General features: G+C 49.1%; 1 protein-coding gene across 27 annotated transcripts in view; it reads right to left on the bottom strand.

Moving 5' to 3' along the window:
- The window catches only part of LOC126365838 (C-Jun-amino-terminal kinase-interacting protein 4), a 249,852-nt gene that overhangs the window by 49,069 nt on the left and 185,851 nt on the right, over positions 1–14,932 (bottom strand). For all 27 annotated transcript variants that reach the window (XM_050008650.1, XM_050008678.1, XM_050008553.1 and 24 more), the window contains one exon: positions 13,233–13,376. In XM_050008650.1, the coding sequence (XP_049864607.1) occupies positions 13,233–13,376 (144 nt within the window). The remainder of the gene's footprint in view (positions 1–13,232; positions 13,377–14,932) is intronic.

The following is a 14,932-nucleotide window of genomic DNA, read 5'->3' as shown; positions in this document are numbered from 1 at the left end:
ATGGTATCCACAGTTTTGCATACATTTTTGTGGCTTCTGTACAGCCATCTGTAGTTTGCATTCTGCTCCACATAATGATATAGAACCATAAACAATGGTCATCAACACACAATACTGTTGTGACTTGAGTCCCATCTCCCACAATGTCTACTATGACAAGGTGACAAGGATTCCAAGGGAGGTCGGAGGGGGGGGGGGGGGGGGGGGCGGAGTGATGCAGCCATTTTTTACATCTTACGTAAAAAAAGAAATACTCCAATCACATGTCAGTGGTGCACACAGGCCTCTAATCACAGACTCCCATACTATGAGATAATCAGTGGTAGTTCAAGTTATTTGTTATCTACACACGAATCAGGAGATAGCATTTCTGGATTTTCAAAACCAGAGAAGTCACACATTAACCATCCTTTCAAATAGTTTCCCCAGGTTACTTGTTAGGTTGATCAACCTGTAGCTATTTCTACTTTCTAGGTCTTATCCTGGTTAGATTACATCTGCAGACTCTCAAATCTAATGCAGAATATAAGCCAAATCCAAATCAATGCAGAAATTTGTTGGGGCTTCCGAATTTATTGGGACGAGGATCAAGGTCTGAGAACAATCTCTTTATTAGTTACCCTCTACACACTGTTCTATTGCTTCCCCATATGTGATTATGGGCATTAAAATCTCCAAATAAAATGTGCGTAACTAGGTCTTCCATCTCTCTGTAGGTTAGCATTCAGAGGTATCCATTCACTGAGGGTGTTTAATCTGACTAACGTGCAAACACGTTTGAATGATCATTCATGTTCATTCTAATTTCACAATGTACATTATAAACTCAACAAGTAGGAAGATTGTCTTCTAAAATCTTGATTCTTATATTGCTGTACACATTGTGAGACAGTTTGTGATAACTTGAATTTCTCCTAGCTGGCAATAGCAGCTACTGCAATTCCATTATAAAAGCAATGACAAGGTGAATGTGTGGTCAGTGGGGATGAGGGTGAGATATGTTGATCTGCAGAGTTTACTAGTGCCTCCTGGGTCTTTGACATAGTGTTCATAGATTCTTCTGCTGTCAAGGAGAGTTATGGTTCCATCAAAACTAACAAATTAGTTGTTTTTTCTTTTCTTATCTTTTACCTTCCTCCTGCCTTTTTGCTATTTTCCTTGATGTAATCTTTCTGGTTGTAGGCCTGGGTATTAGTCTCTTAACGTCAGTGGGTCTTCCTCTGTTGCACTGTTAGACAGACATGAAGCTGTTTCTGCTGGGAGACTGCTGCTCCTTCACGATGAGTGAAAATGTCTCTTGCACACAATTTCTCATTTGGGATGCATGTTCTTGGTGTATATCAGGTGGTGGACTTTGTTTTTGAAAAATTGAGGTAGGTGATGTGACAGGAGCAACTTCTGCATAAGTTGTCAGCATGCTGGCTGGACGATACATTCATATCCAGAATGAGATTTTCACTCTGCAGTGGAGTGTGCGCTGATATGAAACTTCCTGGCAGATTAAAACTGTGTGCCAGACCGAGACTCGAACTCGGGACCTTTGCCTTTCGCGGACAAGTGCTCTACCAACTGAGCTACCCAAGCATGACTCACACCCCCTTCCTCACAGCTTTACTTCTGCCAATACCTCGTCTCCTACCTTCCAAACTTAACAGAAGCTCTCCTGCGAACCTTGCAGATCTAGCACTCCTGAAAGAAAGGATATTGCGGAGACATATCCTTTCTTTTAGGAGTGCTAGTTCTGCAAGGTTTGCAGGAGAGCTTTATTAAGTTTGGAAGGTAGGAGACGAGGTACTGGCAGAAGTAAAGCTGTCAGGACGGGGCGTAAGTCATGCTTGGGTAGTTCAGTTGGTAGAGCACTTGCCCGTGAAAGGCAAAGGTCCCGAGTTCGAGTCTCAGTCCGGCACACAGTTTTAATCTGCCAGGAAGATACATTCATATCTTTTCCTTGCCTTGCCTTCATATAATGACAGGCAATCTATTGTTTTATATACTTGCATTTCTTTTTCTTTCTTTTTTAAATACTGGGCCAACCAATGCATGTGGTGAATGGTGTTCCATATAATTTACACATGAAGGCGGTTGTTCGCAAGGGCAACCTCCCTGAGCTTATCTTACAGTTTCCACAATTTGGGTCTACCGTGAGGTGGGATAACATGTATCTAAAACATGAGCATTGAAAACATCTCATAGGTGGTGGGGCATAAGTTTTCATGCCACATCTCACACCTACACACCCTAAATTTTTCTGAAAGGACATTTCCTTCAAAAGCTAAGATGAAGCATCTGTGTCAATTTAGTTTTCTTTTGGACCGTCTTGTACCAGTTGGATAAAATGTACCCATCAGCATGCAAGATTAGTTTGTAGCTCCCTGCCTGTCTGAAGTGCAAGGTATCTTTGAAAAATAACTCCTTGTACCATATTCAAAGTTTTATGAGTAGTAACAGTCAGTGGAATGTCACCTAGTCTTTCACAAGTCTGAATTGTATGAGATTGTGCAACAAAGGAGGCTTTAATCAATTCACATTTTTTCTCAAAATTTATCTTCTACTTGTTCCATGAAAAGTAAAAGCTTTATCACGTAAAAGTATCTCCATCTGCTCTAGTACACACTATGTACTGTGTAAATTGTTCTGTTCCCAGGTTTCTGGCTTGTCCTCCTTCCCATAAGCAGCCAGAGTACAGAATGCACTTGTACTGTAACTGTCCCCATTGAAATATCTATACCTATCTGCTGAGAAAGCCGACCAGTACAGCCATTATATTGGTTTAGTTTTGTGTGTTTCAATACACAAAATGTCCATCCTGATGCTACCTACCCTGATTAAGTGCTCTCCCCATGGGTGCCACCCATGCACAGTAAAGGTCATCGGGCAACATGGCAATTTCTGGGAGTCCTTGTGCCCCAAGATAATCATCTACTCCATGGCATACACTGGGAGCTAGTAGTTCAGGCATCAGAAGTGTGACTACTATGTTTCCAGGAGGTTCTACTGAAAGGGTACAAATTTACTCTCCACCATGTTGGCTTGACTACTGCATTGGTTTTTAAAGGCATATTTAAGTCCACAAGGTTATTGTGCATAGAGGATCTTTTATGTCATAGGCAGCTGCCACTATTTAAGGTTTCCCACTATGTCCACATTAAATGAAAAATTTTGGAAAAAATGGGGTCAAGGTGGAAAGGGAACCAAAAATTATTTCAGGCCAAAAATCTGAGGTAAAGTAAACGGATAAAGGCATAAATGAAAGAACTTAGAACCCAGAGATATAACTAGGTGAATATTAAAGACTGCCAGCATGGATTAGAGTGTAAGAGAAGTAAAAACAGTCGGGGGATGGCAGACAGCATCATAATTGCAATAGCTTGGGGCCATGATCACCACGCATGTACTCACGAACGAGTGGTGATCCCCTTGAAAGGACAGTTTTTGTTGGAACAATCATATCATTCATAAATATCAGCATAAAAATGAATGTATTTCCCATTGAAACTCTTTACTATCCACTTTATTCCATTACTAACACATACAATGGTTCAAGCCATTTGCTGCTGCTGCTTTCAATACATAGACTGGTTTGATGCAGCTCTCCACATTGTGCTGTGAAAGTTGCTTCATCTCTGTAAAATACTGCAACCCACATTCTCTGTAATCTGTTTACTACAGGCAGGATTTGGTATCCCTCTTAAAATTTGTACCCCTACACTTTCCTCCATTGCGAAATTAACCTTTCCTTCTTTCCTCCATTTCCAAATGAACCTTTCCTTGACACAGGATATTGCCTAATACCCTGTCCCTTTCTTTAGGGAAACTGTGCCAGAAATATCTTTTCTCTCGTATTTTATTAAGTAGCCTTTCACTATTTACCTAACTGATCTTTAGCATTCTTGTGTAACATCACATTTCCAAAGCTTCTATTCTCTTCTTGTCTGTACCATTTACTGCCCATGTTTCATTTCCATATAAGGCTACACTCCAGACAAAAATTTCCACAGAAGACTTCATAACAAATTATTATTAGATATTAATTTCTCTCGTTCAGAAAAGCCAAATACGATACTCAAATCACAGCATTCTGAAAGATACACACATGCAGACATAGTAATCTTTGATTGTAGAACTGGCAAGCTGGAACTAGAACCAGATATATTGTACAAATTTCTGAGTAAAAATAGGTATGGGGTGCCTGAAACACAATGACCAAAACAACCTTATATGCTGGTAAAATAAATGGATCTATAACATTTTGATAAAGCATTTTCAGTGGAAGTGTTTGCAAAATGTTATTTTATGATTCATCCAGGAATAATTATTGAATGTGTATAAGATGAAGGGTTCAAAATGTGCACAGGGGAAGAGGGCAGGGGGAAGAGGGCAGGGGGAAGAGGGCAGGGGGAAGAGGGCAGGGGGAAGAGGGCAGGGGGAAGAGGGCAGGGGGAAGAGGGCAGGGGGAAGAGGGGGAGGATGGGAGGGGGAGGATGGGAGGGGGAGAGGGGGAGGATGGGAGGGGGAGAGGGGGAGGATGGGAGGGGGAGAGGGGGAGAGGGAGAGGAAGAGGGGGAGAGGGAGAGGAAGAGGGGGAGAGGGACAGGAAGAGGGGGAGAGGGAGAGGAAGAGGGGGAGAGGGAGAGGAAGAGGGGGAGAGGGAGAGGAAGAGGGGGAGAGGGAGAGGAAGAGGGGGAGAGGGAGAGGAAGAGGGGGAGAGGGAGAGGAAGAGGGGGAGAGGGAGAGGAAGAGGGGGAGAGGGAGAGGGAGAGGGGGAGAGGGAGAGGGAGAGGGGGAGAGGGAGAGGAAGAGGGGGAGAGGGAGAGGAAGAGGGGGAGAGGGGGAGGAAGAGGGGGAGAGGGGGAGGAAGAGGGGGAGAGGAAGCGAGGGAGAGTGGGAGAGTGGGAGAGTGGGAGGAGGAGAGGGGGAGGAGGAGAGGGGGAGAGGGGGAGGAGGAGAGGGGGAGGAGGAGAGGGGGAGGAGGAGAGGGGGAGGAGGAGAGGGGGAGGAGGAGAGGGGGAGGAGGAGAGGGTGAGGAGGAGGGGGAGGAGGAGGAGGAGGAGGGGGAGGAGGAGGGGGAGGAGGAGGGGGGAGGAGGAGAGGGGGAAGAGGAGAGGGGGAGGGGGAGAGGGGGAGGAGGAGAGGGGGGAGAGGAGAGGGGGAAGAGGAGAGGGGGAGGGGGAGAGGGGGAAGAGGAGAGGGGGAGGGGGAGAGGAGCAGAGGGGGAGGAGGAGAGGGGGAGGAGGAGAGGGGGAGGAGGAGAGGGGGAGGAGGAGGGGGGGAGGAGGAGGGGGGGAGGAGGAGAGGGGGAGGAGGAGAGGGGGAGGAGGAGAGGGGGAGGAGGAGAGGGGGAGGGGGAGAGGGGGAGGAGGAGAGGGGGAGGAGGAGAGGGGGAGGAGGAGAGGGGGAGGAGGAGAGGGGGAGGAGGAGAGGGGGAGGAGGAGAGGGGGAGGAGGAGAGGGGGAGGAGGAGAGGGGGAGGAGGAGAGGGGGAGGAGGAGAGGGGAGGAGGAGAGGGGAGGAGGAGAGGGGGAGGGGGAGAGGGGGAGGGGGAGAGGGGGAGGGGGAGAGGGGAGGATGAGAGGGGAGGATGAGAGGGGAGGAGGAGAGGGGGAGGAGGAGAGGGGGAGGGGGAGAGGGGAGGGGGAGAGGGGGAGGGAGAGAGGGGGAGGGGGAGAGGGGGAGGGGGAGAGGGGGAGGGGGAGAGGAGGAGAGGGGGAGGAGGAGAGGGGGAGGAGGAGAGGGGGAGGAGGAGAGGGGGAGGAGGAGAGGGGGAGGAGGAGAGGGGGAGGAGGAGAGGGGGAGGAGGAGAGGGGGAGGAGGAGAGGGGGAGGAGGAGAGGGGGAGGAGGAGAGGGAGAGGAGGAGAGGGAGAGGAGGAGAGGGGGAGGAGGAGAGGGGGAGGAGGAGAGGGGGAGGAGGAGAGGGGGAGGAGGAGAGGGGGAGGAGGAGAGGAGGAAAGGTGGAGGAGGTTAGGGGGAGGAGGAGAAGATGGGTGGAGGCGAGGGAGAGATGGGTGGAGGCGAGGCAGAGATGGGTGGAGGCGAGGCAGAGATGGGTGGAGGCGAGGCAGAGATGGGTGGAGGCGAGGCAGAGATGGGTGGAGGCGAGGCAGAGATGGGTGGAGGCGAGGAAGAGATGGGTGGAGGCGAGGAAGATGGGGGGTGGAGGCTGGGAAGATGGGGGGTGGAGGCAAGGGGGAGAGGGGTGGAGGCAAGGGGGAGAGGGGTGGTGGCAAGGGGGAGAGGGGTGGAGGCAAGGGGGAGAGGGGTGGAGGCAAGGGGGAGAGGGGTGGAGGCAAGGGGGAGAGGGGTGGAGGCAAGGGGGAGAGGGGTGGAGGCAAGGGGGAGAGGGGTGGAGGCAAGGGGGAGAGGGGTGGAGGCAAGGGGGAGAGGGGTGGAGGCAAGGGATGGGAGAGGAGGTGTCGGCAGGGAGGGGAGAGGAGGTGTCGGCAGGGAGGGGAGAGGAGGTGTCGGCAGGGATGGGAGAGGAGGTGTCGGCAGGGATGGGAGAGGAGGTGTCGGCAGGGATGGGAGAGGAGGTGTCGGCAGGGATGGGAGAGGAGGTGTCGGCAGGGATGGGAGAGGAGGTGTCGGCAGGGATGGGAGAGGAGGTGTCGGCAGGGATGGGAGAGGAGGTGTCGGCAGGGATGGGAGAGGAGGTGTCGGCAGGGATGGGAGAGGAGGTGTCGGCAGGGATGGGAGAGGAGGTGTCGGCAGGGATGGGAGAGGAGGTGTCGGCAGGGATGGGAGAGGAGGTGTCGGCAGGGATGGGAGAGGAGGTGTCGGCAGGGATGGGAGAGGAGGTGTCGGCAGGGATGGGAGAGGAGGTGTCGGCAGGGATGGGAGAGGAGGTGTCGGCAGGGATGGGAGAGGAGGTGTCGGCAGGGATGGGAGAGGAGGTGTCGGCAGGGATGGGAGAGGAGGTGTCGGCAGGGATGGGAGAGGAGGTGTCGGCAGGGATGGGAGAGGAGGTGTCGGCAGGGATGGGAGAGGAGGTGTCGGCAGGGATGGGAGAGGAGGTGTCGGCAGGGATGGGAGAGGAGGTGTCGGCAGGGATGGGAGAGGAGGTGTCGGCAGGGATGGGAGAGGAGGTGTCGGCAGGGATGGGAGAGGAGGTGTCGGCAGGGATGGGAGAGGAGGTGTCGGCAGGGATGGGAGAGGAGGTGTCGGCAGGGATGGGAGAGGAGGTGTCGGCAGGGATGGGAGAGGAGGTGTCGGCAGGGATGGGAGAGGAGGTGTCGGCAGGGATGGGAGAGGAGGTGTCGGCAGGGATGGGAGAGGAGGTGTCGGCAGGGATGGGAGAGGAGGTGTCGGCAGGGATGGGAGAGGAGGTGTCGGCAGGGATGGGAGAGGAGGTGTCGGCAGGGATGGGAGAGGAGGTGTCGGCAGGGATGGGAGAGGAGGTGTCGGCAGGGAGGGGAGAGGAGGTGTCGGCAGGGAGGGGAGAGGAGGTGTCGGCAGGGAGGGGAGAGGAGGTGTCGGCAGGGAGGGGAGAGGAGGTGTCGGCAGGGAGGGGTGAGGAGGTGTCGGCAGGGAGGGGAGAGGTGTCGGCAGGGAGGGGTGAGGAGGTGTCGGCAGGGAGGGGAGAGGAGGTGTCGGCAGGGAGGGGAGAGGAGGTGTCGGCAGGGAGGGGAGAGGAGGTGTCGGCAGGGAGGGGAGAGGAGGTGTCGGCAGGGAGGGGAGAGGGGGAGAGGAGGTGTCGGCAGGGAGGGGAGAGGAGGTGTCGGCAGGGAGGGGAGAGGAGGTGTCGGCAGGGAGGGGAGAGGAGGTGTCGGCAGGGAGGGGTGAGGAGGTGTCGGCAGGGAGGGGAGAGGGGGAGAGGAGGTGTCGGCAGGGAGGGGAGAGGGGGAGAGGAGGTGTCGGCAGGGAGGGGAGAGGGGGAGAGGAGGTGTCGGCAGGGAGGGGAGAGGGGGAGAGGAGGTGTCGGCAGGGAGGGGAGAGGGGGAGAGGAGGTGTCGGCAGGGAGGGGAGAGGGGGAGAGGAGGTGTCGGCAGGGAGGGGAGAGGGGGAGAGGAGGTGTCGGCAGGGAGGGGAGAGGGGGAGAGGTCATGTCGGCAGGGAGGGGAGAGGGGGAGAGGAGGTGTCGGCAGGGAGGGGAGAGGGGGAGAGGAGGTTTCGGCAGGGAGGGGAGAGGGGAGAGGAGGTTTCGGCAGGGAGGGGAGAGGGGGAGAGGAGGTGTGGGCAGGGAGGGGAGAGGGGGAGAGGAGGTTTCGGCAGGGAGGGGAGAGGGGAGAGGAGGTTTCGGCAGGGAGGGGAGAGGGGGAGAGGAGGTGTGGGCAGGGAGGGTAGAGGGGGAGAGGAGGTTTCGGCAGGGAGGGGAGAGGGGGAGATGAGGTGTGGGCAGGGAGGGTAGAGGGGGAGAGGAGGTGTGGGCAGGGAGGGTAGAGAGGGAGAGGAGGTGTGGGCAGGGAGGGTAGAGGGGGAGAGGAGGTGTGGGCAGGGAGGGTAGAGGGGGAGAGGAGGTGTGGGCAGGGAGGGTAGAGGGGGAGAGGAGGTGTGGGCAGGGAGGGGAGAGTGGAGGTGTGGGCAGGGAGGGGAGAGTGGAGGTGTGGGAAGGGAGGGGAGAAGGGGAGAGGGGGGAGGGGGAGAGGAGGAGTCGGCAGGGAGGGGAGAAGGGGAGAGGAGGAGTCGGCAGGGAGGGGAGAAGGGGAGAGGGGGAGAGGAGGAGTCGGCAGGGAGGGGTGGAGGGGAGCGGAGTCGGCAGGGAGGGGAGAGGGGGAGAGGAGTCGGCAGAGAGGGGAGAGGGGGAGAGGAGTCGGCAGAGAGGGGAGAGGGGGAGAGGAGTCGGCAGAGAGGGGAGAGGGGGAGAGGAGTCTGCAGGGAGGGGAGAGGGGGAGAGGAGTCTGCAGGGAGGGGAGAGGGGGAGAGGAGTCTGCAGGGAGGGGAGAGGGGGAGAGGAGTCGTCAGGGAGGGGAGAGGGGGAGAGGAGTCGGCAGGGAGGGGAGAGGGGGAGAGGAGTCGGCAGGGAGGGGAGAGGGGGAGAGGAGTCGGCAGGGAGGGGAGAGGGGGAGAGGAGTCGGCAGGGAGGGGAGAGGGGGAGGGGAGAGGCGGAGAGGAGTCGGCATGGAGGGGAGAGGGGGAGAGGTGTCGGCAGGGAGGGGAGAGGAGGTGTCGGCAGGGAGGGAGTAGAAGGTGCAGACGGGTTATTAACTTTTTAACTGATTTCCATTCTTTTGTAACTTTTTCCAGCACACAACTGACTAACAGTAGTAACAAACTGTCTTGTTGTCCGACTCCAGATATAATTCGGAATGGACTAGAAGTCATTACAAGAAATTTAAATACTGTGTTTGTAACAGTTTGTTTGGCACACAGACACACACACACACACACCTCCCTACATTGTGCTCAGATGACTGTCAGCTCTTTACCGGCCCATGGCAAAGGATTGGGGGTGAGAGTGACTAGGGATGGTGTTGGATGCTGTAGAGGTTGGGTGAGTAGTGGACTACCACTTTGGGAGGGGTTAGAAATATCTTGGTTAGGATATCCCTCATTTCAGGGTATAATGACAAAGAATCAAAGCCCAGACGAAAGATGTGGTTCAGTCGTCCCACTCTGGGATGGTACTGGGTCACTTCTTTCTGGTTGGTTCTTGGGATGGATGCGAGGATCATGTGTGTGTGAGGATATGGCATGGGAAATTGTTTGTGAATTACATCTGGAGAGTATTGCCTGTTTGCGAAGGCCTTTATGAGTTCTTCAGCATGTTGGGTGATGAATTTCTCATGACTGCAGAAGCTTCTAAAAAGAGTGGCCAGGCTGTATGGGTGGGATTTTTTTTTGTGTGGAAGGGGTAGCAGCTGTCAAAGTTTAGGTACTGTTGGTGACTGGTACGTTTGATGTGGACTGAAGTGTGGATGGAGCCATCTGAGAGGAGGAGATCGACATCTAGACAGGTGGCATGATGGGTGGAGCAGAACCAGGTGAAGTGGGTGGAAGACAACAAAATGTAAGATTCCAACAGCTGCTTTGCAGCCTGTGCCATTTGGATCTGCACCTGCAGCACCACCACCAGCTTTTCTGAGTTTTCCTTTGCTCTTGTAACCTTCCTGGACTGAACCTAAGGTAACTTGGCACACATGTCTGTATGTGTGTGTGCTCACGCATGTCTGTGTGCATGCATGCACGTTTTTCATGTAGTTAGATAAATCCAGTCAAGCTCTGTACCTTTTATTTGTGAACTTATCAACGTTGCAGCACTTTTGCCTTCCAGTGAGCCATCTCCCTTATTCCTAAATTATTTGATATTTTCATACACCAGATTATTTATTTAAGGTTTAGAATTTGCTCAGGTGTTATTTCAGATCCAGGTTAATACTCTCCAATATGTTTATCTAAGTAAGGATTTAATATGTCCAGAAGAGCATTCAATATGAAGGTTTGACTATTGTGTGTAGCAATTTTTGTTCTTTTGTTTGAATTCTGGATTTATCATCAGATAGAAATATTAACTAACTAATACTGAATAATAATAATTTTCTAGAAAAATGCAAAAAAAATGCTCTCTACTTAACAGCACTCTAGAACCTTCAAATCTTCAAAGGCAATTTTCAAATTTTTTTGTGAAGTGCATCATACTGCTTTAAAAAACTGATGTCCAGCTACTGACTTCGAAGCCCCATAAGTGTGGGGAAATCAACGAGGGCCAATCCATAATACCCTCTTGTGAGGCTTCAAATATTTTAAATATTTTGACTGAGAATCATGATAATGAACATTATAGCTACCAGCATGCAGCACAAATGGCACAACTGCTGATTCTATGGTGTCAGAAGTTTGGATGATTGATTCAGCGCATATGGGTCACCTCACTCTTGACAACTGACAGTTTAAAGACGTCCCTGGAATAAGCTGTTAAACGTCTTTCGCACTGGAGACTGGCATTGCCTACATTGGCAAAACCACATCTGAATACTGCCTTACTTTTATTTATTCCAATGTTTACATTCTCCAAATTGCACAAAGTCAGTCACCTTGCTCTGGCTTTAGCAAAACCTAGCTGTGAAAAATACACAATGGATAGCATGGAACACAAACAGTAATTACTGACATAAGCACCACAGTCAAAGGACCAAGTACAGAGAGAAACAACGTCAAAGCTGCTTGCAACAGTGGCATCCTTGACAATGAAAATGATCTATTTCTCAACACATATTTTAGGACTGTTTTCGCCTATTTTTTACAAACAATATCCCCTGCAAAAACAAAAAACACATTTTTAAACATTGTTGAGAACTGTCTTCTTAAGCTTTTAAAAAACCACAGCTAATTTTTTTTTACACTAACATTTCACTGTTTCTTAAAATATCTGGCTTTAAAATTTATAAAATTCTGCATTCATTTGTGCCCATTCTGGAGAAATGCATTACCACTCTAATATTGACACCTCAAAAAAACATGGTTTTAGGAGGACTGTGAAGCTTCTTGGGACAATGACAATTGCTGCCCATGCATTTTTTTAACACAAGGCAACAAAAAGAAGTCTTTAGATGATAAATCACGTGGATATGATCAATAAGACATTCAGTCAGCATTTTTGTCTGTCAAATAATCAGCTATTTGATGTGCCGCGAGAGACGAGGCATTTTCATTGTGAAGAATGGATGCAACATTTTTGGTTGTTTTTCCATATTTCATCGATGATGTGTGTCAAAGAATTTTTTGTTTATTATTTGGCATTAATAGTTCTAAAATTCTAGCAATGGTCATGAGATGTACCTTGTAATCAAACAACAGCAAATTATTTGAGACCTACTGGCAGATTAAAACTATATGACAGACCACGGCTCAAACATGGGCATTTGCCTTTCATGGGCCACTGCTCTACCAACTGAGCTACTCCACTGACTCTTGATCTATTCTCACAGCTTCACCTCCACCAGTACCTAACCTCCCATCTTCCAAACTTCTAAGATGTTCTCCTGGATAACTTGCAATACTAGCACTCCTGAAAGAAAGGACATCTTTCATATCAGCACACAGTCCAATCCAAAGTGAAAATTCATTCTGAAAACGATTTGCCAGGCTGTAGCTAATCCTAAAATTTTTCAGAAGACTGAGTTATATATAATGATATACCACCTAACAAAAAGTTGCATCAATATCCAGTGAGATATTGAAGGTCTGGAAAGGTTACCAATTTCCTTTAAAAGTTCAGGATTTTAAAATTTTTTTCTTCACAAAAGCAAAATTTTAGTATCCGATGACTTTCAGTATAAGTGATTCACAACTGTAATCAATCAACTCTCACAAAATAATGTTTCTCAAGTGCGTTTGACCCTTAGTAAACAGAACTATCATAGGATATTGGATGTACACAGAGAAAGGAAGCACAGGTGACCAGAAATCACCATGCAATATGGAAGTCAAGATCGATAGTAATTTTAAATCAGACCTCACATTTAATAGTGCCAATAGTGGTTGTTGCTAATTAATGAAAAAGTTATCATTTTATGAAACTTCCTGGCAGATTAGAACTGTGTGTCCGACCGAGACTTGAACTCAGGACCTTTGCCTTTCGCGGGCAAGTGCCCTACCATCAGAGCTACCGAAGCACAACTCACGCCCGGTCCTCACAGCTTTACTTCTGCCAGTATCTCATCTCCTACCTTCCAAACTTTACAGAAGCTCTCCTGCTAACCTTGCAGAATTAGCACTCCTGAAAGAAAGGATACTGCGGAGACATGGCTTAGCCACAGCCTGGGGGATGTTTCCAGAATGAGATTTTCACTCTGAAGTTTGGGAGGTTGGAGACGAGATACTGGCAGAAGTAAAGCTGTGAGGACCGGGCGTGAGTCGTGCTTCGGTAGCTCTGATGGTAGAACACTTGCCCGCAAAAGGCAAAGGTCCCGAGTTCGAGTCTCGGTCGGGCACACAGTTTTAATCTGCCAGGAAGTTTCATATCAGCGCACACTCCGCTGCAGAGTGAAAATCTCATTCTGGTTATCATTTTGTATTTTTTAAATGCATACTTCAGAAGGGCAGGCACACGCACGCACGCAGGCACGCACAAACTGAAAGTGTCAAAATTTTGTGTGTGGAAAGTACAAAAAGACTGTGTTACATTCTGAAAGGACAAATAATCTATAGTGTTGCCCCCATTTTACTAGTCCCTCTTTAGAACAGAGTGGCTTTTGCACTGATGTCGATTCTGTATTCATGAATACCTACCTCATTAATTGTACATTCAGTTACAGAAGAGAGAGAATTTTATACTAATTAGATAACAAATCACAACTGACCTATACGGAAGTCTATGTAACCTTCTCCTCCTGACATAACCAACATAGATGACGGTCGCTTTGATTCCAAAGACTCAGTTTCTAGGTTTTCTATTATTGGTGTATCAGTTGTCATACTGCTTGCTGCAGACACGCCACCACTTCCTGAGAAGAGAGATAGGAAACCATATCATATCAGCAATTGCAGAAGAAAACTATAAAAATATTACCTGTAGCTAAAAAGTATGTACATTGTTGTTGCATGAAAGGACGAAACGCGACTACACAATTACTTCTGTAAATCTGGTACTTACTTGCACGAGAAACATGTAGAGCCATTATTGGAATAAATTTTGGATTGTATAGACTGATAGACTGAGGTTTACTGTCATTATGGTAATTTTAAGCATCTGGCAACAATCTGTATCCAGTACATGAGATATGTGATTGTAACTTTTTTACTGTTTGTGTTGGTTTCCAAAATGTAGCAATGTATCTGAAGTTTTGTTTAAAACGTTTAAACAATGCAACTGAAATGTTTTAAATGATACAACCAGAGTACAAAAATGATTTTTTGAGCCCTTGCAACGTGTTTGGATGGTTTTAACATTTTAAAAATGAGCCTGAAGCCTTAAAAGAGTTGAGCAACACGCCAGCAGACTTGTAACCAGCTTTAAGTAATGCAAATGTGAACAATGCACAACAATTTCATCACACTAAAGAATAAACTAATATAAAAACAATGCAAGTGAACTTGTTATATTGTTATAAGCACCACTCACAGTATCATGCATCACAGTTTACGTGTGCAGGTCATGAGTAGTTCTGCACTTGTTGACACCTTAGTGCACAGAGCAGCATGTGCAGGTGTCCCTGAACTCCTCAGAGGCAGTCAATATGGATTGATATTTTTTGTTGAACATTATCATGGGGGATGAAACACTGTGTTTTGAGTATGATCCATGGATGGACAGGCACCTGAGGAGTGTTACCTGATAAGAGTATACATGTGAAAATTATAGGTGAATACTTTGTTCGTCATATTTTTGGATTCTTGAGGAATGATTTGCCATGAACTGATAAATGTCAGGAGTGTAAGATACATGACACAAGCATGCCAAAAATATTTCGTACACGTGTCCTAGACATTGATGGGTATAATCAATACATAGATTAAATTTTACAGAACTGAGTGACGCAGTTCATAATGCATTTACATTTAGGTAGCCTTGTGTAGATTTAAAATTCAGTTTTGAATAACTTGAAGCAGAACCGAAAATTTTGATTAATTAGCTGAGGAAAATTGCTAATTTAACATATGTTTTTATCACCACTGTACGTGTAACTACTGATACTCGCAGTTTCACAAAGCATGGCCTACATCTGAACAAGACTGTGAGGAAAATTTAGACTGAGTTGATTTGTGTAGTTTCAGCCCATACATAGTAAAGGAACCTGATTCCAAGACTTACCAAGCGGGAAAGCACCGGTAGACAGGCTCAATAAATAAAACACACAAACACACACACGATTTCTAACTTTCGCAAGCGACGGTTGCTTCTTCAGGAAAGAGGGAAGGAGAGGGAAAGACAAAAGGATGTGGGTTTTAAGGGAGAGGGTAAAGAGTCATTCCAATCCCGGGAGCGGAAAGACTTACCTTAGGGGGAAAAAAGGACAGGTGTACACTTGCGCGCGCGCGCCCACACACACACACACACACA

This window comes from Schistocerca gregaria, chromosome 1 (assembly GCF_023897955.1).
Source record: "Schistocerca gregaria isolate iqSchGreg1 chromosome 1, iqSchGreg1.2, whole genome shotgun sequence".
Classification (NCBI taxonomy): domain Eukaryota; kingdom Metazoa; phylum Arthropoda; class Insecta; order Orthoptera; family Acrididae; genus Schistocerca; species Schistocerca gregaria.
The sequence above is the reverse complement of the archived record's forward strand: the minus strand, read 5'-3'. Positions and strand labels throughout refer to the sequence as shown.